The sequence below is a fragment of the Saimiri boliviensis genome, chromosome X, assembly GCF_048565385.1.
Source record: "Saimiri boliviensis isolate mSaiBol1 chromosome X, mSaiBol1.pri, whole genome shotgun sequence".
NCBI lineage: Eukaryota > Metazoa > Chordata > Mammalia > Primates > Cebidae > Saimiri > Saimiri boliviensis.
The window spans coordinates 14,454,222-14,476,793 of NC_133470.1; the positions used below are offsets into that span (position 1 = coordinate 14,454,222).

General features: G+C 42.4%; 1 protein-coding gene across 5 annotated transcripts in view; it reads left to right on the forward strand.

The window, feature by feature from the left end:
- Positions 1-22,572, forward strand: part of NHS (NHS actin remodeling regulator) — a 354,624-nt gene that overhangs the window by 253,609 nt on the left and 78,443 nt on the right. The window contains exon 1 of one of the 5 annotated variants that reach the window (XM_074391674.1): positions 16,502-20,285. The exons of the other annotated variants lie outside the window; for them this stretch is intronic. Within the exon in view, the coding sequence (XP_074247775.1) occupies positions 20,060-20,285 (226 nt within the window). The 5' untranslated portion in view covers positions 16,502-20,059. Of the gene's footprint in view, positions 1-16,501; positions 20,286-22,572 lie in introns of those variants that run through there. 5 annotated transcript variants of the gene reach the window in all.

Here is a 22,572-nt window from a genome sequence, read left to right on the forward strand (position 1 = left end):
AGTCTTCTTCACTATTTTACCCTCCTCTGGAGATTACAGAGAAAGATTTATTTATCTCCTGGTATCCCCAAAATAGCCCTGAACTGAGAGTCTCCAGACCCAAATCCCCCAACCTCTAGTTTCTGTTACATCGTCAATGGCCTTGCACAAATCTGTTAAACCACTCTGGGGCCTGTCTTGATTTCTTTAGTCCTCTAAGCCCTCCTTCATGATACTTCATTATCTCATAAAGTTGGCCATGCAATTGAACCCTATTTGAAAAAGCATTGAACATTTTACAGTATTCTTCCAGCACTGGAGTTATTAGTCCTTCAATTGTAACTCAGGCTCCTTAATGTCAAGGACAGTGCCTTACTTTCATTTCTTGCTATGCACTATTAGGTTGTTCTGCAGGGGGTGGCCAGTGTGAGAGTTGAAGCTGACAGCTCTCCTTGCTTCAGCTAAACCCCTTTACTGCACATTTGCCTCCACTACCTCTGCGGAGGCTGATACAGGGCCAAGCTTCAAGGGTCTCCTATTAGCCCAACTGCTACCAATACCATGTACGCAGCCTTTCTCAATGAAAAGTTTGTTCTACCTGCTGTCTGAGAACACTCTCTCCAAGTTGCTTTTCCAGGCCGTGATGATGGGAAGGCACTATTCTGTGCAGCTTTGCTACTTAAGATCCCTCGGGAGAAGAAGGAAGCATGCCTGTGAACCAGGCAGCTTCCAATGGGTGTCATGGAGCCTCTATCAGTTTGTTCAGGACATTGTGGTTTCTTAATTTTGTGGCAGAGAAGCTGTTCAAATACAAGTCCCTAATATCATATATATTTCATATATATATTTATGATAAATAACCATTATTTTATGGGCAGGCCAATTAAAACAATTAAACACCCAAGACCAATTAAATCAGAATCTCTGGGAGTGGGTCCAGATATCAGTGCATACTTTTAAAGCTCCCTAGGTGGATTCCAATGTGCAGCCAGGGTTGAGAATCACTGACTTACGTAAGAAGTAACAACTGTACTCCTACCCAGACCCCCCAATTCCCCTCAGGGAACCAAGGAAGACAATTAAGGACCTAAGTTCATACATTTTAATACAGATCAGTGGATTCAGGAGAGAGTGTCCAACAGCCAGATAGTCTTTATTTATCAGGTCTGAAGAATTAAGTAATGGGAAGGAGTACCAAAGAAATAAGGCCCTTCCAAGTACCTGCCAGAAGTTTTGATTTAGGCTCAATAAAAAAAAAAAAAAATATGAGAAAGCCTTTAGAATAGTTTGACCTAGTTTTCCCTCAAGAGTTGAAGATCCAAGGCCTACAGGTGGCTGACAGACCAGGAAGGGACTGGGCGGGGGTGATGGTGGGGACAGAGCTACTTGGCAGAGGGCTCAACTTTCTTGAAGCTGCTGCCATGTCATGAATTTGGCTATCTTTGGGCATTAGTCTCAGCAAGGTCATGGTACCCCTGCCAACTCTGGATGGCTCACAAGTGGGAAGACTAGGCCTTTAATCAAAGATGCCTTCAAGTAGGACTTGGCAGATATTGCATTCAGCACAATAAAAGCTGTGGGGGAAATGATTGCTTTTATCTTAACACAAATTTTATTACCACCAGGTTTTTTTATTAAAATGTTAGAGGTTTGTGTGTGTGTTTATTACATAAACAGTGGAATTACTCTGATCTTCACCAGCTTTCAAACTGGAATCTCAAAGGGAGTTCTATTTACTAGATTTAAAGCCACGGAACAATTGTTTCTCATGATTGCCTTATAAGCATAGGAATAATGCAGGGAAAAACAAACTCTCTGTGTTCTTTCCTTTTCAACCCCTGCCAAATTTCCTCAATATGGAGGAAGACACAGCCATGTGCTAGCAATGTCATATGTTGTGGCTGATAGACTATATTTGGGCTAGGCTTAACCACGGATAGAATGGTTTTCAGGAAAAGTGGGGCATGGGACTCAAATTTCAGGCTCCTGTTGCAACTGGCTTAGACAGGTGTGAGAATCACTTAAGCTGATCAGGCAAACTCTCAGAGACACAGACCCTTATGCCAACCTATAGTCAGTGGTTAGAAAGTACAACAACTACTGTCATTAAGTGTGCCCCAGATCTCTGGGTATTCATCTTACCCAGAAGCAAAGCTTGTCAGTATCAATATCATCTTAAGTCCCTTAGTTCATTCCTGGGAACCCTGCATTCAGAGGGAGCAAGGTATAGGCTGCCACTGTCTTATGGCAAAGACCATTTTGTCAATTTTGCTGATGTTTTGTATTTTAAAATTATGTGCATCTGATTTTATATTCTTTACTTGAGATTTTAAATTGTGAGAAATATTTCTTAAGTTGAATGTTTCATTAAAATATGTGAGAATTGAAAGCTATAAAGTTACCTCAGAGTACAGCTTTGGTGATATCCATTGGTTTTTCTATGTGGGCTTATTGTTGTTGGTTTCATCCTCAGGATAGTTATTTCTGGGCAAGACAGCATGGTGTGAGGAAAATGGGCTTTGGTGTCTGCCAGATCTGGATTTGAATCTTTACTCTGCCCTTTATCAGTTGTGTGACTAAGTTATGGGTCACAACTTCCTTATCTCTAAAATGGAGATAATTATATCTGCCTATTTTATTCTTTAAATGATGATGAAATGAAAGAATGCAAGCAAAGGACTTAGCATGGTGCACTTAGTAGATGCTCAATCCATGGTAGCTATGGATAGTAATAACAAAAATAATACATTACTGGCAGAGGCAAAAGCTTTGTGACTTGGAAGTGCTCTCCATTTGCATGTCTTAGGCAGAGGGCCAGGATAGTGGGTATCCTTTCTGGATCAAACTACTTATCCTAATGTCCTCCAGAGGCACTGGCAGATGAGATGGGACACGGAATATCAACAGTGTGCCTAGGCGAGGGCCTGCAGCCAAATATTACACTGAATTGAGCATGCCAAGGCAAGCCAGGAAAAACCTCAGCATAAAAACTCACCATTCAGAAATTCCCCTGAACTGTCTTGATCTTATTTTCTCTTGTGGGATGTTCCTGAATGAACAATTTGAGCTTCTCTATTCCAGATCTGGCTTCTTTCCTGGTTACCCAGCTGGGTTGCTTTCCCCTCTGCAGGGTTTTGACTATACATTATAGCCAGAGCCTTGAGGGAAGTGAGCATTTGGGGAGTAAAACTTTATGGAGCAGCATCTGTGTTGGGCAGTAGGCTTGGCTCTGAACATCAAACAAGACAAAGACACAGTTCTGTTCTTGAGGACTTCCAAGTCAAGTGCCTTGGTCCATTTTCTGTTACTATAACAGACTACCACAGAGTGTGTAATTTATAAAGAAAAGAAATGTATTACTTATAGTTCTAGAGGCTGGGAAGTTCAAGATCAAGTGATTGCATCTGGATGGCTTCTGGTGAAGGCTTCATGCTGTGTTATAACATTGTGGAAGGCATCACAGGGTAATAGGGGGGTTGCACTGAGCCAAACTGGTTTTTATAACATATCTACTCTCGTGATAATTAACCCATTCATGTGATAACCCACTTAATCCATTAACCCATTAATCTATTAATCCATTTAATCCATTAAACCATTACTCTGTTAATAAATTAATCTATTAATCCATTGGGTTATGGACAGAGCCCTCATAGCCCAATCACTTCTTAAAGACCCCACCACTTAGCACTATTAAATAGGGGTTTATGTTTCAACATGAGTTTCTGAGAGGACAAACATTCAAACCATAGCATCAGGAGAATACTGACCCGAGAACACCAGAAAGGCTCAACACAGTGCCTTCAGGCCCATCCACAGGAAGGAGGAACCAACTCTTTCTTGTAGGGTAGCATGGGAAGCCAAGTGAGGCTGATGGAGGAGAGGAGTTTTGAACTGACTTTTTCAGGATAAACAGGTTAAGATGTATCAAGTTTTGGGTGACTTTTAAAAAATGCCTATTTGCCTTTGGTTGATTCTTGCCTTCTCTGAGACTGGGGGCCATAGGAGGTGATGGAGAAGACGGTAAGATTTAGGAAGGGATAAGACTGCACGAAGCTATAAGCAACTGTAATCTGCTAGCCATACTCTCTCCATCCTGCAGAACCCCACTGTATGTAGAGGTAAACTGAAGTGGAAGTTACTTATTTGTGTTCAAGGCAGAATCTTCTAATTTCCTCTGAAGCCCACTGTGTACTTCATAATACTTCGTTAGGTAGCATGGCTGTCTCCCTCCTATGTTCTCTTTTTGGCTCAGCAAGAATACTGGAAACTCCACTCTCCTGAAGGATATTACTTTTCATGACCTTGCATGTGGCTATAACTCATTGATCTTGAATGTAGTGTACCCCCTGGCTCCTGAAATGGCAGAAAGGAGATACAGAAGGGAATTAATCTCAGTCATATCCTTTCACAACTGAAACACTGAACTGGTTCCTCAACATCCAGAGGCCAAATGTCAAACTCCAATAAGGGGAAAGATGCAAATTCTTCCTCAGCTTCAAGGAAGAGAGGCCTCCCAGGAATGTTATCTTTGATCCTTTCTTGATCCCACCTGTGCAATTGACTGAGGAGGAAGTTTTGATTTATTCTTCAAATAGAGTAAATCACTCATCTCTCACCACCTTGTCTTTGTGTTATGCTTGCCATGGATGACATTTAGCCATTAACAGCTAAGCTCCCTCTTCCATCTAAGTTTGTATCCCTGGAAACATTCACTGGCAAGTAAGAGCTGGATGATTAATTTTTAAATAAGGATATGTTTGAGAACAGACCAGGGGCACACATCAACAGCCACAGAGCCCTTGGCTTAAACAGATGATAAATTTTGCATCCCAACTAATACAGGACTATCATTCCTACTCTAAAAACCAGGGGTGATGACAGGGGCCATGGGTTTCTAGTGCTTTCCACACCTATCTCAGAAAGCAATCAAAATAACCACTTGGGAGAATTAAGATAATTGTGTGCTGAGTGTTTTTCCTTAAGAAAGAGTTGATTTGTTGCTTCTCTTGATTAGGCTTTTATTTTGCCCTTCCACCCCTCTCCACTGAGTTTTTAGTTGCTTCTTCTTCTTCTTCTTCTTTTTTTTTTAACACAAAAAACATCATGGGTAAGAAGAGATTTTATTTTGAAGAACAATGACCACATTAACAAGGTGACAACAGATAAGCTAAAAGTCACTCCATTTTCTGCCAGGGAAAAATGTTCTTTGCCGCCAAATTGCATTCTGCTTCTCTTTGTCTACTCTCCTTTTATAAGAGGGTGGCAGGCCTAACCACTGATGGACTCAGAAGAAATATCTGGGAGATAAGATATACCCTTGATTCATATGAGAAAAGAAGCTTTTGAGTTCAATGATAAAAAATGACTTCCTTTCCTGTTCCACAACATTCTTGTGGCTGGAGCCAGCCCTCTGTAGGAGATTTCTCTGCCCTTGGTCCGACATATCAAGCAGAAATAACTATGAAATCTGAAACTTGGTAAAGGGCAAAAAACCAATTTATTGCAATTTAATAGATATCTAGGCCTAGATCAGATTCTGTAGGTATAGAATCTGCCCTACATCCTGTTCTGTATTTGGGGCAAAGCTGAGAACCTCTCTATCTTTAAAGTGTCACAGCTACATTTAGAGACCCAACCCATCCAGCACTCAGTGAAAGAATAGTAGAGCCAAATCCATGTGTGATTATAGTCCCAAGTGTGTCTATTAAAAAAAAAGAAAACAAAACAAAACAACAAACTTCAAAATGATTGAAGAAAGAAAACGTGGTTGTGGTTGATGGATGAAAGAGGTGACAAGGAAAAGGGAAGGAAGCTTCTAAGGAAGTGAGATTTGAGCTAGGCTTTCATGAATTGGTAGGAATTTATTAGCCAGAGAAACATTTTAAGGTATATCTTTCTAAGTTTTGGTTTCTTCTGCAAAATCACATAGGCTTGTTGTGAAGATTTAATGGCGTAATTAAAATAGTGCACATGGCACAGTGCTTGAGACGTAAGGACTGAATAAATGGTTGTGGCTGTAGTTGTTGTCATTGCTACTATTATTATTGCAATTAGGAAGTGGTATTGGAAGTATGTGAAAAGGACCTTTGTAGGGACATGATGCTATTACTTACAGGTAATTAAAGCCCTTTTTTCTGATCTCTTTTTCTCTGATCTGACCCCATTCTTTCTGATGCTGTCATCTTTTATATTTTGGCATACATTGGTTAATATTAGTTCACTTCTGGCAAGATGAAAGCGGACCCAGCCAAGTCTCAAAAGATTTTTTTTAACCCCACTCCATTTCCCAGTATAATATCTTATGCACTGGTTTACAATTTTAGTAGTGGGTGGATATTTGAGTGAAGATGTAAATATAAAACCAATGGGTTATGCTATAATTTCTCCAGGAGTCTTTGTTTTTAGCAACTTATTTTAGCAATTTAAAAAAATATTTACTCCAGTTATTTTTATTTTCTTCTAATCTGTTTATCTTCCAGTGATTTCATTAAAGTCATAAAGGCAAAGTGTTTCTGGAAATAAGCAATGAAACATTTCTTTTTTAAGTTTAGCAGTTAAGATGGCAGTCTAAGTATTTTTGCTTTGTAAGTGATAGATATAATGTGTTTGAGAGGGGCTTGTCCATTGATATTGGGAACTGAGGAGTTTGTCAGATGCAGTGGCTAGGGGAAACCAGGATGTTAAATGTTAAAAGTAATTTAGTTTCCAGGTTACTTTTAACATTTAACATCCTGGTTTCCCCTAGCCACTGCATCTGACAAACTCCTCAGTTCCCAATATCAATGGACAAGCCCCTCTCAAACACATTATATCTATCACTTACAAAGCAAAAATACTTAGACTGCCATCTTAACTGCTAAACTTAAAAAAGAAATGTTTCATTGCTTATTTCCAGAAACACTTTGCCTTTATGACTTTAATGAAATCACTGGAAGATAAAATTTAGTGACTTATTCTGTGCTCAGGAGGATTATGCTAGTTGCTTGTTCATAGCTTATCCTCATCACAACCCTCTGATGCAGGTACAATTATTATTCTCATTTCATAGATGAAGAAAATGAGGCTTCAAATATTTATATAACAACTTGCCCAAGATTACAGCTTGGTTGTTGCAGAGCCAGAATTTAGACTCAGTTCTTTCTGACTCCAAAACCTATGTTTTCTGATTTGTTTTGTTTTGTTTTACCAGTAGGTTATACTGTCTGCAGAAGTTTGAAAATAACGATCCCAAACTAAACATGGGAGTGATGTTTTTAGGTTATCATAAAATGCCTTGGGGAAAGTGGAAACTCTCAATAAGGTTAAGGGTTAAAAGCTGTGCTATGGCCTGTGCTACAATCTCTTTTTAGTTCATCCAAAGTAGAAGAAATTTAGTTCTGATTCAAAGGTGCAAACACTGATCAGAAAAAATGGCCTTAACCAAAATACAAAACTGAGCTGAGAAGTGGTGTCACTTAGACAAGGGACAGAGCCAGTAGTGTCCTGTGTCTTGAGAAAAGGGAGGGGTCTGGTGGGTAAGGCCTGTTACTTTAACTTTCAGTTTCTTTAATGACACTAGAACTTTTTGCTAATTAACTTGATTGCCTGCAACTGATATATTTATTACTAAGCATTGTTTATCAATGACATATTGTTCAAATATTCATTTCCCAGGAGAAGGTTGTAAATGTCCTCTGGGATCATAAAAGGTGATGGATTAACAAGTGCTAGTAGTTGTGGTAGGTCAAGAAGTTACAATGCAGAATTTCCCACTCTGTTGTTTGGATATGTTGGCAGTTCAGCATAAAGAAATGGTGTTTTTCCATGATGAGAAAGATGATGGTCTGTCCTCTAATTTCTTAACTTTACATCTGGTGAAGTTGCTTGCAGGGACTATATTTTACCTCATTCAAAGTCTCTGAATGAAGTAACAAGTAGCAGATATGATTATAACTCTTTCTGTAGTTAAGAAAACCTATTTTTAAATGTGTCCCATCTACAATTGGCTATTTTCATACCACCATCTCCTTTCTCAAATTTCCCAAGGCCACTTGCTCTGGATAACCACAAAGCTGCCCTGGGCCAACAATGCCACCTATTGACTGGAACAGAAAACTCTTGGATTCAACATCTTTTTCCTTTCCACCTCCTTTCTTCAACCTTGGAATGTGTCTCTGAAGTTCCCTGCACCAGCTAGATGTTCCAGTCATACAAAATTGCTTGCAATTTCTCATCACATCATGCTCTCTCACACATCTACAGGTCTGTGTACACTAAACCCTCTGAATGCTTTTATGACCTATTTTGCCTGGCTATTTCTTCAGTTTAGAAGCCTTGGCTTAAGCATTACTTTTTAGGGGAAGCCTTCCCTGAAATTGCCCAGGGTGATTTAGTTCTCTGTCTTTCCATAGCCTATATGGAAAGAAAAGACAGTTGTGCCCGTCTGTCTTTTAGTGGATGGTGGTGCTTCCAAGGGAAGAGGGTGAACTGGTACTCCTATGAGGATCTGAGCCAGTGGTGGAGATGGGGAGAGGTAAAGTCAGGCATGACCCCAAACAGTCTTTTATATGATCATCTGAGGTTTTTTGGTAATTGCATGCCTCATCATAAATATTCTTACAAAATCAGCACTATTACTTATGTTATGTAATGTAAAATAATCTCTCCTCAAATAATCATTGAGTAAAGCTAGTGGTCCAGGAAGATCCCTCTATATTTATCCTGTGACTTTCTGAACTGCCAGGCACAACACAGTGTATCTGGGGAATATGCATAAGTCCCTCTGAAAACCAGGTACAAAATAGTGTCTCTCAAGACAGCCATTCAATGATCTCCTTCAGAGTAGGCACTAGGTCTTTCATCTCTGCTATAGTATTGTCTAGTGGATTTTAGATACCCAAGAAATATTATTTTTTGCAATGAGTTAATCTTTCAAGTCATATCAGACATAATAAAGAATCAGTGTCATTAATCTCCTAAAAGATAGATATTTCATTTGTAGACCCCAAAGTCTCCATCAGCCTACTAACTCTTTCTCTAATTATTCTTGCATTTCATCAGGTGCTGGAATTTAAAATTAATTTTTAAAACTGTCTTCTTGAGTTATATTAACATTGTTTACTCACTACCATGATATCAGTATTGTTTTCCACTTTTCATTGTAAATACATATTTCCCGGCAATATTATAGGGGAAATAAGCCTTGATGGAAAAACCTGGAACTCTAAACACCATCTGTAGTTTCTCTTCCGTGGGAAAACATGTCCTGAATTAAAAGGAAAAACTGACTTACAAATGAGCTTCAGAACACTCTGAGGCTGAAGACTGACTGCGTTCAAGCATCAGACTCCTAAATCCTACGGCTCCAATTTATACAGCTTACTGCCCGAAGCCTGGGGGCCTAAGGGAGGGAGCCTAAATCCAGAAACACAAAGTGACATCCTAGAACTGCTGAAGTAGCCAGGGAGGACCTCAGTGCGGTCCCCTGCTGGACTCTTTCAGAGTTCTGTCAGCATCATCACTAGGCCATCTTGGACACATATTGACCATCCCAGAAAGCCAGAAAACTTCTTTCTTACAAATCCTACTGAGACTTAGATCTCTATGATCCCCAAACTGTTCCCTCTGAGACAAGAAACATCTGAACCATCTGTTGTCTCTCTGTTTTAAAAAGTCAATTTTAAAAATATTGTTTATTAAAACATATTTATGAGTGAAGGAGCTCCTATGTGCAAAGCAACTTTCTAACACACGATCCATTAATTATGAAATTATTCTGCAGAAACATCCTGTTGCTTTGTCTTTCTCCTTTTATGTATCTATGTATGTATGTATATATTGCTTTAGAGACAGGGTCTTGCTCTGACATCCAGGCTGGAGTGATTACCGTGATCACGGCTCACTGCAGCCTTGAACTCCTGGGCACAAGCAATCCTCCTACCCCAGCCTCCCGAGTAACTGGGATTAGCCATTCTACACAGCTAATTTTTTATTTTCTGTAGGGATGGGGTCTCACTATTTTGCCCAGGCTGATCTCAAACTCCTGGCCTCAAATAATTCTCCTGCCTCAGCCTCCCAAAGGGCTGGGACTACAGGCATGAGCCACTACGCCCAGCTCCCTTTCTCCTTTTAGAAGTGAATTACTCTAAACCAAAACCTTACAAGAGCAAGCCAAACTGTGCCTTAACTCTCTTTCATGTCAAAGTATAGGTGGCAAGATATGGATAAGGGGCTTTTGACAAGAACAGGAGACTTCTCTACCTGGCATCTCTAGTAAAGCTTCTACTGTTAGAGGGGCCACTGATTCTCCATACCTTGTCATTACTCTTTCCTGCTATTCCACTCAACCCTATTCTCAAACGAGGAAACCTTCCCTCCCAGTTGAGTATGTGATACTACTTTTATTTCTCCTCTGCTCTGGAAATGTCATTTCAGATTCTGCTTGGAAGGCAACCAATGGAGGTCCCAGCCTAGAGCCTTAATCCACTGTCTTAGGCATATTCTCAGACTGGGAAAAACTTTTGGGAAGCAAGTTCAGAACATGAACTACGAGAGACTGCAAATACTGGTATAGACAGGCTTGTTTTCATTTATACGGTTGCTCAATAAAACATTCCCTTTTCTGGAACATAATTAGCAGATGCAGAAAATTGTTTAGGGTATAGACCAACATATTTTCTTAGGTTTATAAGGAAGGTTTCCTTCTCTCTGTTTTTCCTTTATCTACTCCTTATGAAATCTTGCCAGAGTCGACTAAAAGGGACCTCCTTTCATTACACATCTTTTTTCCTAAGAAGCAAAATGAACTAAATTAATTCGTCCACTCAGTACTGTAAATACAAAATGAAAAAGCCATAGACATATAGATGTAAATACTGCTTCTGTAATTATTTTTTTGTGTGTTTGTATAACTAGAGGGCACTGGGAGAAAGAAAAAAGAAATTATTCAAAGTTCAAAGGCTCCAAGATTTACTAAGAAAATAAGAAAAGGGAAAAAAATCCCAAGCATTCACATGCTAAGATAGCTGAACAATCAAGTAATATGTTACCCGCCAGCATTTTCTTCAAAAGAAATGTCTTTTGTAGAAACTGGTGGAAAGTCCAAATCTGAACATGTTTTCTGATTATAATAAATAAAGTTACTAATCCCTGTAGAGATTAAGAGTGCAGGCTTTGGAATTGCTTTCACTATGCTGAAATTCCAACATACAGTCAAGGTTGAGAACACTGCTTTAAGTATTTAATTGTAACCATTATGTCTTCCTTTCTCAGATAGTTCAATTTGGCCCTAATTTAGTTAATAATTACAGCATTCCTTCCTTCCTTTTGAGGGTCTCCATCTGTAAGTTTCCCAAGTGTGTGGAAAGGGAGGGTGGACATCTCTTTCCTTCTCTCCCATTTGTGTCTTGCATACTTTATTTTCTTAAGAAGACAGCATGACTATTGTTAAATACAAAACTGACTCCTCATTCTAACAAATCACAGTTCTTCTTGGCCCACAGCATTACTTTTTAATTTCAATGATGGATTTATAGGAGTCATGCATTGGCATTAGCAGTCTTTAAACAACCCATCATCTCTTCTTCTCTTCCTTCCATCCACTGATTGTTTCTTGACAGAGGCTCTGAGCCATTCACCTTAGTGATTCTTTCTCCTAATGTATATCACCCAAAATCAAGCTGCCAACCCCAGGATTGGAGGAAGAAAGGTGGCCTTCCAGTACTGTATCCACGGGAATCCTTTCTGAACTGGCACTTCCATGGGGCATTTTGAAGTATTGTGAAGACCTTGAGCAGCAATGCTATTTTGAGCCATCAGAAAGGATTTACCTTTTTTTTTTAAGTCTTTAGTTTATGATCCTTGTGCTCAAACTAACAATCTGTATCTGTTTTGACATATGGCCAGAAATTTATTTTAAAGAACTGCATTAGTTAGCGTTTTCTGTATAACAAATCACCCCAGTACTTACTGGCTTAAAATTTAGTGGATGGTTCTTCTGGTCTATGTAGCTTGCTTATGCATCTATAGTCAGGTGGGACTGAATGACTTAGAGTGGCCTTATTCACATGTCTAGTGGTTAGCAGACCAAGATGGGGTAGGGGACAACTGGGTCAACCATACCTCATCATCCAGTAGGCTAGACCAGGCTTCCTCATGAGCAGCAGTAAGCAGGGCAGGTGCCAAGATCAGCAGAAGCAGAAGTTGCAAGGCTTCTTGAGGCCCAGGCTCAGACATGTACAATGTCACTTCCACCACATTCTTCTGGACAAATCAGATCATAAGGCCTGCTCAGATTCAAGGTGGAGAAGTAGACTCCACCTCCTGCTGGGAAATCTACTGCAATAACAAAGCACCTGTATTTGCAAATTTATATATGTAAATTAAAATGGATTTGAAGTTCTCCCAATAGTAGGGTAACTCTCCTTGTATTCAAATAAATGGGAGAAAAAGGGATGGGAATTTCCCACGGTTGTCATAATGAGTGGTTCATGTAAATACCACGGATCATGGCAGAAAAAGGTTTTGAACAGCTGTCCAGGAGGCAGTGTAGTGAGGTGGAAAGGGCATGAACCTTGAAATCAGACAGACTGAGTTCAAACTCCATCTCTCCAACTCGTTAGTTGGATGGCCTTGGGCAAGTTATTTAACCTCTCTGAACATCAATTTCCTCACCATAAAACAGGAATAATAATACCTAAGGCACATAGCTGTTGTGAGGATTGAATAAATAAGATTATGGGGTAATGTCCAGAACCTAGTAAAGAGCCATGTCATGTTGCCAGTTTCCTTCCTTGACCCCTTAATTTTGTGAAATCGGTATGTAGTGGGCATAGTGATTCTTTCACTCAGAATCAAAGCTGTCCTACCCCTTTCCCTGCCAGATACCAGCTTGTCTTTTTTCACATATTGCATATCTTTGAGGGATGACTTTGATACAATATGTTTCAATCTGGGATCTTTGCAATGTTTGCAAACATAAACTTACAGTTAAAAATTCCAAGACAATTCTTAGCTTTGGTGCTATAAATTATTTCACATTTTTGAGTTGTGCATAGCTAGGTTTTTTTTAATGGTCTGGATATACTGTGCAATTTTGGAAACGCACCATCAGACAAGGAGACTTTGAAATAATAGAAGTTGGGCAGCAATGTATGGAAACCATGTTTTTTCAGAAAGGACACCTTTACATTGGATAAGGTTTTCAAACATATCCAGGAATTCTAAGTAGTGAGGTTGGTCTTTGGAGGCTAGAGGAGGCCAGGTTGGGCAAAACCTTTGTTTAATCTTCTCCTCTGACACATTCTATAGGGCTCCATTTTGGCTAAATCATCATAATTCCCACCAAGACAGCACAGAATGATAATGGTTTTATTTATTATTTTATATTCATTGCCAGTATATGCAAAGTTTTATAGCTTGCTATAAATCGAGAGGGATTATCACAGCTGTTACTTATTTTAACAGGTCACAATACAGTAGTTTATGCCAGATGGTTTGGAGAATTTTGAGGGAAGAATTTTATACAGGCAGCCATATAGATACTAGCTTGGGTAGTCACACCCTGAAATTAATTTACGTTTGTTCTGATATAAAATATATATGAATAAACACATAGTTCCTTATGAATGAATGATCCATTTTATAGCAGCTATTTCTTCTGAAAGTCATGGGGGTCCCTTGTGATCAGTGGTGGGGCAGCAGTAGTACTAATGTGCAGCTACTAGGATAAATGAGTAAAGCTCCACCACTTGCATAGCTCTGGAGGGGACATCCAACTTGCTCAAGGGAAGTAAGCCTTGGAGACAAAACTGAGTTTTCATAATTGAGTCTTAAGTACGTATTTCAGTCAAAGAGAGTAAAGCAGGAAAGTCACCCTAGGTAAACATAAAGAGAGAGTGGGTATAATATAAATAGAGTGGAGCTAGAATTGGGATCCTCAAGATTACCCACAAGGTCAGTCTGAGACCAAAAGGTTATCCAGCCCTGGGCAGATCACAGAGCATATTACTTCCCTTGTAGATGCTGAAGTTTATGGGTAGAATGGCCAATTCTAGATGTTCAGCAGAAACAGGAAAAATAAATAAGTACTGATGATCAGAAATCACTTTAGAAGGTATTTTTGGATCCAAGTCACTTAGAAAAATTGACTTACACGATGAAAGATGTAGAGAAAATTTTACCGATCATCTCTACCCTCCCTATTTTATAGATGAAGAAACAGGCCAAGAGGATCATTTAAACATGATCATCTTAGTTTTTTTCAATAAATAAGTAAAATCAGACTGTGAAAGTATTTGGGCTCCATTGGCTTCCTCCAATCTTTCTCCCTTTGATCCAGCTCCATGAGTTCCTCTCCTGTTTCCCACCTCATGCTGGGAAAGAACCACATTCCCATCTGTCAGAATAATCCAAAGACCAGATCTAAAGTACACCTGTATTTTCTTGGTAAATTGTCTGAGGCATAAAGGTAATATACCACCTCTTGAAGTGAACTAAAACTATTTAGCCTTTTAGAGTCACTTCTTCCAGCTCCTGTAAAATAGGAGTCAATTAAGATTTCTTTATATCAACAAAATACTTAATTAACAGAAAAGGTGAATTTAAAATGGAGATTTGGAGCATATAACAGCTAAAATCTATATGTCTAAAATCATGAAGTGACAGTATTTTGACAGTTGAATAGTCCATTCATGTTGAAGGACAGAACTGGAACCTGTATTATGGACTCTCCCAAGATGGCTAGTAGAAGAATGAAAGCTTTGAAAATTTGTAAGCTCAACAATACAGAAATACCTCCACTTTTTTCAGAGCTGCTGAGCTTCCAGTAACTTCAGCTTTCAGGAATGCAGCACCAAACCTGGAAGTAAGTGAAAAGAGTTTCCCAAGGCTACAAATAATTGTCAGCAAGCCCACAGACTATCTCCTTTTGGCTCTTGCCAGAGAATTGGTAAATCTTCTTTAATGGACAGATGTTTCCCAGCCATGGGTATCTGTTATCCCCAGCTCACTGGAGGCTTAAACTCTGGGGAAAGGAGCTAAAAGAAGGTTGAGAAATGAATGATAGTGGAGAACTAAATACCAAGGAAAGAACATGGAAATCCAAAACGGAGTCTTAGAAATGTGTTACTGTAGAAACCAATAATAAGCTTTCTTAATAACGATACTAAGTAATCAGGAAAACATTAAATTGTGTGTTGTAGCATCTGACTAAAAAGATAGGAAAGTAAATTACTCAAGGTAGCCTAATTCTGGTAATAAAACCCCAATATTTCAGTGGCTTACCTCTCAGTTTCCTTGCAGTTTAATGCTGGTCAGCATGCAGGTGGGTACCTGGGCCCCTCCCATCTTGGGAATCCACCATCCCATAGAGCCTCTGTGTTCAGCCAGTAGGGAAGACAAGAAAGTGTGTGTGGGAATAGGTAAGAGTTTTTATATGCTAAGGCTGGAGGCACAGGTAACTTCTGCTCACAATCCATTGGCCAGGACTCAGTTACAGGGCTGCGCCCAACTGCAAGTGAGGCTGGAAAATGTAGTGTAGCTGTAGGAGAAAGAAGGAGACAGTTTGGTGTACAATCAACTAGTCAGTTTCTTCCAGGGAAAGTATAAAATATGCTTCAGAACAATAAGGGGCTTCAGAAAATTGTTCTTGATTGGATAAACTTTAGTTATATGGAAAATTACCTATGTAGACTTTACCATTTCCTAGCAATACCGGTTAAAGGAAATAGTTATTTCCTGAGCCTCACTGTAGATCAGAGTTTGGCAAATTATGGCCCATGGGCCAAGTCCAACCCACTCTCTATTTTTGTGAAGAAAGTTCCGTTGGAACACAGCCACATCCATCCATATATGCACCAACTATGGCTGTTTTTGAGCTACAACAGCAGAGTAGACTAGTTGCAACAGAGACTACAGAGCCAGCAAAGCCTAAAATACTTTCTACCTGGCCCTTTACAGAAAAAGTTTGTTGACCCCTGCTATAGATCATCACTGTTCTAAAGAAGGACACATTTGCAATTGTCTGTGAGACCTGGTACCCTTGGCTTTCAGTAAGAACACCAATATGTTGAAGAGACATATGCACTCCCATGTTTATTGCAGCACTAATTTGCAATAGCCAAGCTATGAAGTCAACCTGTGTTCATTAACAGATGAAAGGATAAAGGACATGTGGCTTATATACACAATGGAATAATATTCAGCCATAAAAAATAACAAAATCCTATCATTTGCAGCAACATGGATGAAACTGGAGGACATTATGTTAACTGAAATAAACTAAGCACAGAAAGACAAACATGGCATATTCTCACTCATATGTAAGAGCTAAAAAAATGTTGATTACATAGAAGTATAGAATAGAATAGTGGTTACCAGAGGCTGGGGATGGTGGTGTGGGGATAAGGAGAGTTTGGTTAATGAGTTAAAAAAATTACAGCTAGATAGGTCTGATAAGTTCTAGGGGTATATAGCACTGCAGGGTGACTGTAGTTGACAAGAATTTATTGTATATTTTGAAATAACTAGAATAGAGGATGTTAAATGTTTCCAACACAAAGACATGATAAATGTTTTAGGTGATTGATTTGCTAATTACCCTATTTTGATCATTTCACATTGTACACATGTATTGAAATATCATACTGTATGCCAAAAATATGTATTATTATGTATCAATTAAATAATTGAAAATATATATCAGAAAAGTGGTATACCAGCCGGGCGCGGTGGCTCAAGCCTGTAATCCCAGCACTTTGGGAGGCTGAGGCGGGTGGATCACGAGGTCAAGAGATCGAGACCATCCTGGTCAACATGGTGAAACCCCGTCTCTACTAAAAATACAAAAAATTAGCTGAGCATTGTGGCACATGCCTGTAATCCCAGCTACTCAGGAGGCTGAGACAGGAGAATTGCCTGAACCCAGGAGGCGGAGGTTGCGGTGAGCCGAGATCGCGCCATTGCACTCCAGCCTGGGTAATAAGAGCGAAACTCCGTCTCAAAAAAAAAAAAAAAAAAGAAAAGTGGTATACCTATATGGACTGGGCTGTAAACTCAGCCCTTAGAATGTCAGCTCCAACTGGGCCCAGACTCTGCCGTATCCCCACAAGCACCCAGCACAGTACCTGATATCGAAGAGATACTCAATAAGGGCTTCTATTTGAACCTTTGAGCCATAGAAAGCATCAGGTACCCTAACTACCATACAGAGGATAGGGGGACCCCAGAAAAAATGCTACAAATTAGGTATTCTTATTTTCATTTTACAAATGAGGAAATGATTCAGAGAAGATTCAAAATTCAGAGACATCAAAAAATTTTCCAAAGGCCACATTTGTTCAGAACTGGAGGAGCTAGGATTCAAACACAGATATTTCTGGGTACAAAGCCTATGTGTGTTTTTTTGTTTGTTTGTTTTTTGCTTTTTCCTCTCTGCCATCGGACTTGCTAAAATCTCATTCAAATTTAAGCAATCTAGTTATATCATTATTTTTGCCATCACTGTTAACAACCACCTCATTACTGTAAAGATCAATACAAAGGAGAAAAGACATGGCCATTTTCATCGCTTTGTGGAGTTTTGCAGACCTTATTGTCAAAGCTCTCATGTGATAGAGCAGCCCTGAAAACCCTGAGCAATGCAGTTCATTTCCCTGGGCTGCATGATTAGTGGCTTGGCTGCTAGCTACCCATGTACTTGCCAGGGATTGCTGTCAAGGGCAGCCATTTTGCTCACCCTAATGTAAATTCTTACATCAAGACCTGAGAGGTTTGAGTCCATACATGGTGAGGCCTCCTGTTTGAAGTTGGTCTGAGAGCTTGTTAACACACAAATGGCCAGGCCTCAGTCCAGAGTCTGATTTAGCAGGCCTGAGAAGGTGCATCTCTACCAAGCCCCCAGGGGCTGCCGGTTCTTTGAGGAGCAAGGCTAAGGGAAGGACCTCTCTTTACCTTTGAGAAGCTCTGACTGGTATTCCCATCCACTTCACATCTCCTATCAGTAGCCAATCCATCATGGCTTCCCAAAGCCTCAGGGGTCTAGGTCTGCCCTTGGCAGGCAAAACTCCTCCCACTGACCCCTTGGTGACATTTGACATTATAAATCACCCTGCCTTCTTAAAACTCTTTCGTCCATCCCCGTTTCTGAGATGGGGCCCTTCCGCCTTCCATCCTGTTCTCCTGCTTCTCTGAGTAATCTCTTTCTCTCTGATGACCTTTTCCTTTAGTCACCCATCCCTTAAACTTTGAGGTGCATGGCTATCTTCTCACCTTCACTGGGGGAGTGGCCATGCCATCTCCTCCCACCTCATCCTTCCTGTCCCAGCCACACTCTGTCTTCCAGGGGGATTCCTGCCAAATTCTCTATCCTTGCTGGCAGCTAGCAGCCCTCCAAGGAGGCTAGCGGAGAACAGCCAACCCAGACTGACTTGGGTTTGAGGTGACACTTCATGTGAACACAATCATTAATGCATAGTAATGCCAATTAGGAAATATTCTTTATTTCACACACAGGCAAACCCCAAGATTTCTTATGACCTTGGCAAGTAGAGTGTTTCACAAGTGTGAATTCTGGAGAAGTTATAGGCCTCGTGGATATAATATTGCCCACACATGCAAATCTGCCCAGCTTAAACATCCTTAGTTGAAAATAGGCAACCCACTCAGAAAATAGTCAAGTTTTCCCTAAACGGGTTTCAAAGACATATTACCAAAAACAACATCCCACAAGTCATCTTTGGATAATTTCATTCACTGGATTTCTTCTTGTTATGCATGGTATTAGGATATATCCCATAAGTGTTGTCTTTGAAACGGCCCTAAATGACTCTCTGCCTTCTGCATTAGGTTGCTATACGGAAAGCCTACCAACTTAAGCTATGGGCACACACTGCCATGGTTTTTAACACTGGTTAAACCTCAGATCTGGTTTAGTAAATCGCTGCTCCCTGGAGATTAATACATGGCTGCAAAGGCATTGTCCTTGCAGTATTTTTCAGCCTGGGCAGGGTGAAATGTGTCTAGGATGTGAGGTTTCAGCGTCCGGAGATGAATGGGGGGAGGGGATGCAATGTCACATTTTTTGGGCGCTCTAGTCCTGTTTTATGTGGGCACATGTCTCTGTCCACCCTCTTGCCTGGGCTGGAGGGGTTGGCGTGGTCGGCGTTTCTGATTCCTTCCTCTGCTGTTGGCCATAGACCAGGGATAAGAGAGGTGAGAAGAGAGCCACGGGGGTGCGGTGCTGAGCAGCTGCGGTCGGTCCAGCCTGTTGGTGATGTGCGGAGTCCGCCACCACTCTGGGCATGGATAACGCGCAGCCCCAGCGGTCGCACTACGAGAGAAGGAAACACACAGGTACAAGAAATCCGAATCCGGGATCCTCCGCAGCCTCCGGCTTGTCTAAGCTCACAGGCCGGGCTTTGTGGCCGGCTCCCGTACGCCAGCGAGTTTGGAGCCGGGGACTGAGTCCTGCAGCTCACTGCGGCTGGCGGCAGGGGACAGATTATTTTTAGCAGGTTCCCTTTAGCCCGGTGGAGCCGGGAGATGCTCGCGGAGCCAGGCAGCTGTCCGCGGAGCGTTGGTGCAGCCGTGCCTTGCTGCCCGGGAGGTTTGGCTGCCGCAGTCCTCTCCATTCACTGAGCTGTAAATCGAAGCTGTCTACACCGGCAAGGCGCTCGATCCCAGCGTGGCCCCAGGGCTACGTCCCGCCCAGGTCTCCAGGCACCTGATTTCCCAGTGGTCAATTAGGTGTCTCAGCCTGCAGCATTGAAGCAGTGGAGGGGCCAATGCCCCTGCTTTGATGGAGCGCGCCGTGCGCAGAGACCTCCCCAGTCGACTTCCTCATCAGAAGGCAGCATCCATTCATAATTCTCTGCCTGTGGACTGAGTTAGGCTGGAGCTGGGCATGGACTCCTGCGATCTCTCTTTTTGCATCTGAAGGAGAAACTAAGATAAAAGGGAAAAGGAAAGGGGAATGCAGTCTTAACGCAACAAGGCACTGGAAAGTCCCCGAGAGGCCTCTCTTTTGCGGGGAGAGGGAGAAGAGGCAGATTCTGAGCCCAGCGCCCCAGCCAGCTGCTGCTTCGCTGCGGAGCCGGCACGCATGCCTACCTCACCTGACGGCCGCATTCCCGGGGAGCCGGCGCGGGGCCCGGCGGCGCGCCCAGGGCGCACGGGCGGTAGGATTTCTGCACCAGGGGAACGATGTACAGGCGGGCTGCCCAGGGCCGAGCCTGAGCCTGAGCGGGCGCCGGGGGAGGCTAGCCTCGGCGTGGTGCCCCACCGCAACCCTCCGGGATGCTCCGCGACTCGCAGCCCAGGCCACGCGGGTGTGTGAGATGGGACCAGCCTGGGGGGAGGGGGTATGGGCAAGTGACATCATTTTAAACTAATTTTTTGCACCTCTGGGTGCTAGGTGAACTTGGGGGTCGGGGGAGGCTCGAGGCGCAGCCAAGCCGCGCGCGCTAGCCAGAGAGGAGATCCCCCTTGGCCGAGATCTGAGAGCTGGGTCCCCTTGGCAGAGCTGAGCGAGGGTGAGCTGACGGTCAAGGTGGACCGCGCATAGCTTGGAGGGGCGAAGGGAACAGCGCTGGCTTTCAGGGATTTTATTATTATTATTATTATTTTAAAGCATATTGCAGCTGCAGCTTTGAAGTTTGCCGCCTCCTCCCTACCCCCGATCCCGGGTTCTGGGGCGGGGCGGCACTTTTCCACGCTGCCACCCAGCCCCCTACCCGCTGGGTGGAGGGGTCTGCAGGGGCTGCAGCGTCTGGTGTTAGGTTTCCTGCAGAAGGAATGAGGACTCGGTGGCGCTGTGAGTGGAAGGGCGCCCTGAGGTTTGGCCTTTCGGGGGCCCTAAGGGCTGGGGAGAAGTCGGGGATCCCGCTTGGTGCCCTCTCCTGTTTTTCTGCCCTGCTACTTGCTGTTGGATGACATTTTGCCTGTGCAGGGGTTTCACTGTTAAAAAGCTGTGATGCTGTAAGGCAAATGGACTGTTAGGTTGAGCTGGAAGAGAGGGGAGTGAGCTGGAGCTTTTCCTTTTGTGGCAGTGTTAACCCTAACTCCCCCACTCCCCTGGCACACCTGTCCCCTGGGGTCACCATCTGTGTGTATGAGTGGGGCAGCCTGACCCACTAGCCATTCCAGGGACAGTGAGCCAAAGCTGGACTTGCTCAGGACATGCTAGGCCAGGAATGTGTGGGCAGTGAAAGAGCAACACCCTCCCTCACCTCCCTGAGGGGAGGACTCAGCAGGCCCCGCCATGATGGTGCACAGTGTTTTGCCATAGTGTGGTATGCTCCGGAGTTTTGGAGCTCTTGTTTTATGAGGTTTTTATTTTGCAGTTTCTTGCCTCTTGGTCACCAATTTGTTTTTCACAGCTGCTTGTGAGCAAGGCAACGATAACAGCATCTAAAAATAGCCCTGCGGTTGGAGGTACAGCTTGGCTTGACCCCATATTAGAAGGGCGGGGTCTCCCTTCCCAGCTTCCTGAGGGTGGGCCAAACTTGGACCTCCAGACAGGTCCACACATCCTTCAGAGCAACTCAACTGCAGGTCTCAAGGCAAGGCAGGTATTCTGGGTGCTGGTCCATGTGAGAAGGGCAGCAGCTCTGAGAAGCCTCATCCATCCCCGGGTGAGTCCCAAAGCCACTGGGCTGCAAGACTGGAGGATGGGAGCCTGGACAGGAGTCCCTCTCTCACCCCCCAGCCATGGATACTGATCCCTGGCTTTTCATCCCCTGGGTGGATTTAGCCATAGATATGGGGCTTCCTCTTCCTCCTCTGTGATTTAAAGCCAACAAGCAACTCCCTCACAACGGAGTTCACTCCAGAATACAGACGGACCAAAGGGGCCAGGTGGCACTCAAACCATGCCAACTTCCTACTGTGTGGAAAGCAGCTGGGCTGCTTCTCACCTCTTCCTGGTACACCCTCTTCCTGGTCAGCAAGAGGGTGGCCCCAGCCTGTCTGAAGGGGGGTACCTCCAGGTGATGGTGAAGAGGCCACCTAGAATGGAGATAGGAAGGGACTGAGGACTTTTAAGTGATTGTAGCAGAAGCAGGAACCCCAGGTCTTCTCCTGTGGGTCCTAGATTCTACCAGCCTTCTAGGCCTCCCTCATTATTTATTTTCAAAAGCCTTCATTTCTTCTATGTTCACTATTCTTTCGAGGCAATGGCAGCAAAGTCCAGCTTGAAGAAAAAAGACTCCCTCTGTTCTTGATTTGGTTGGATGATAGGATTTTTTTTTTTTTTTTTTTTTTGGCAAGAATGCATTGGCAATTGCTGAAAAATGTAAATGCCTATTTTTTCTCCACTGAAATAAATGAACTAAACGGCAAGGGAATGTAAGGGCAAATGTTCTCTGTTCAAGATGGAATCTACCAAGTGATTTTCTTCTCTTTTTCAAAATGAATTTTGATTTAAAAATGTTACCTTTATTTTCTGCATGTCATAACTATAATCACTGGGCAAATATTAAAAGAGATCTTGACTAGGGGGAAGGAAGAGACTAGGAAACAGTACCTTCAGGATATCCATCATTCCTCTAGTTTTCTAGTAGAGACTTGAACACAGTTACTAGTTTATCTTTAAAATTTCCACCATCTCTGTGTTTC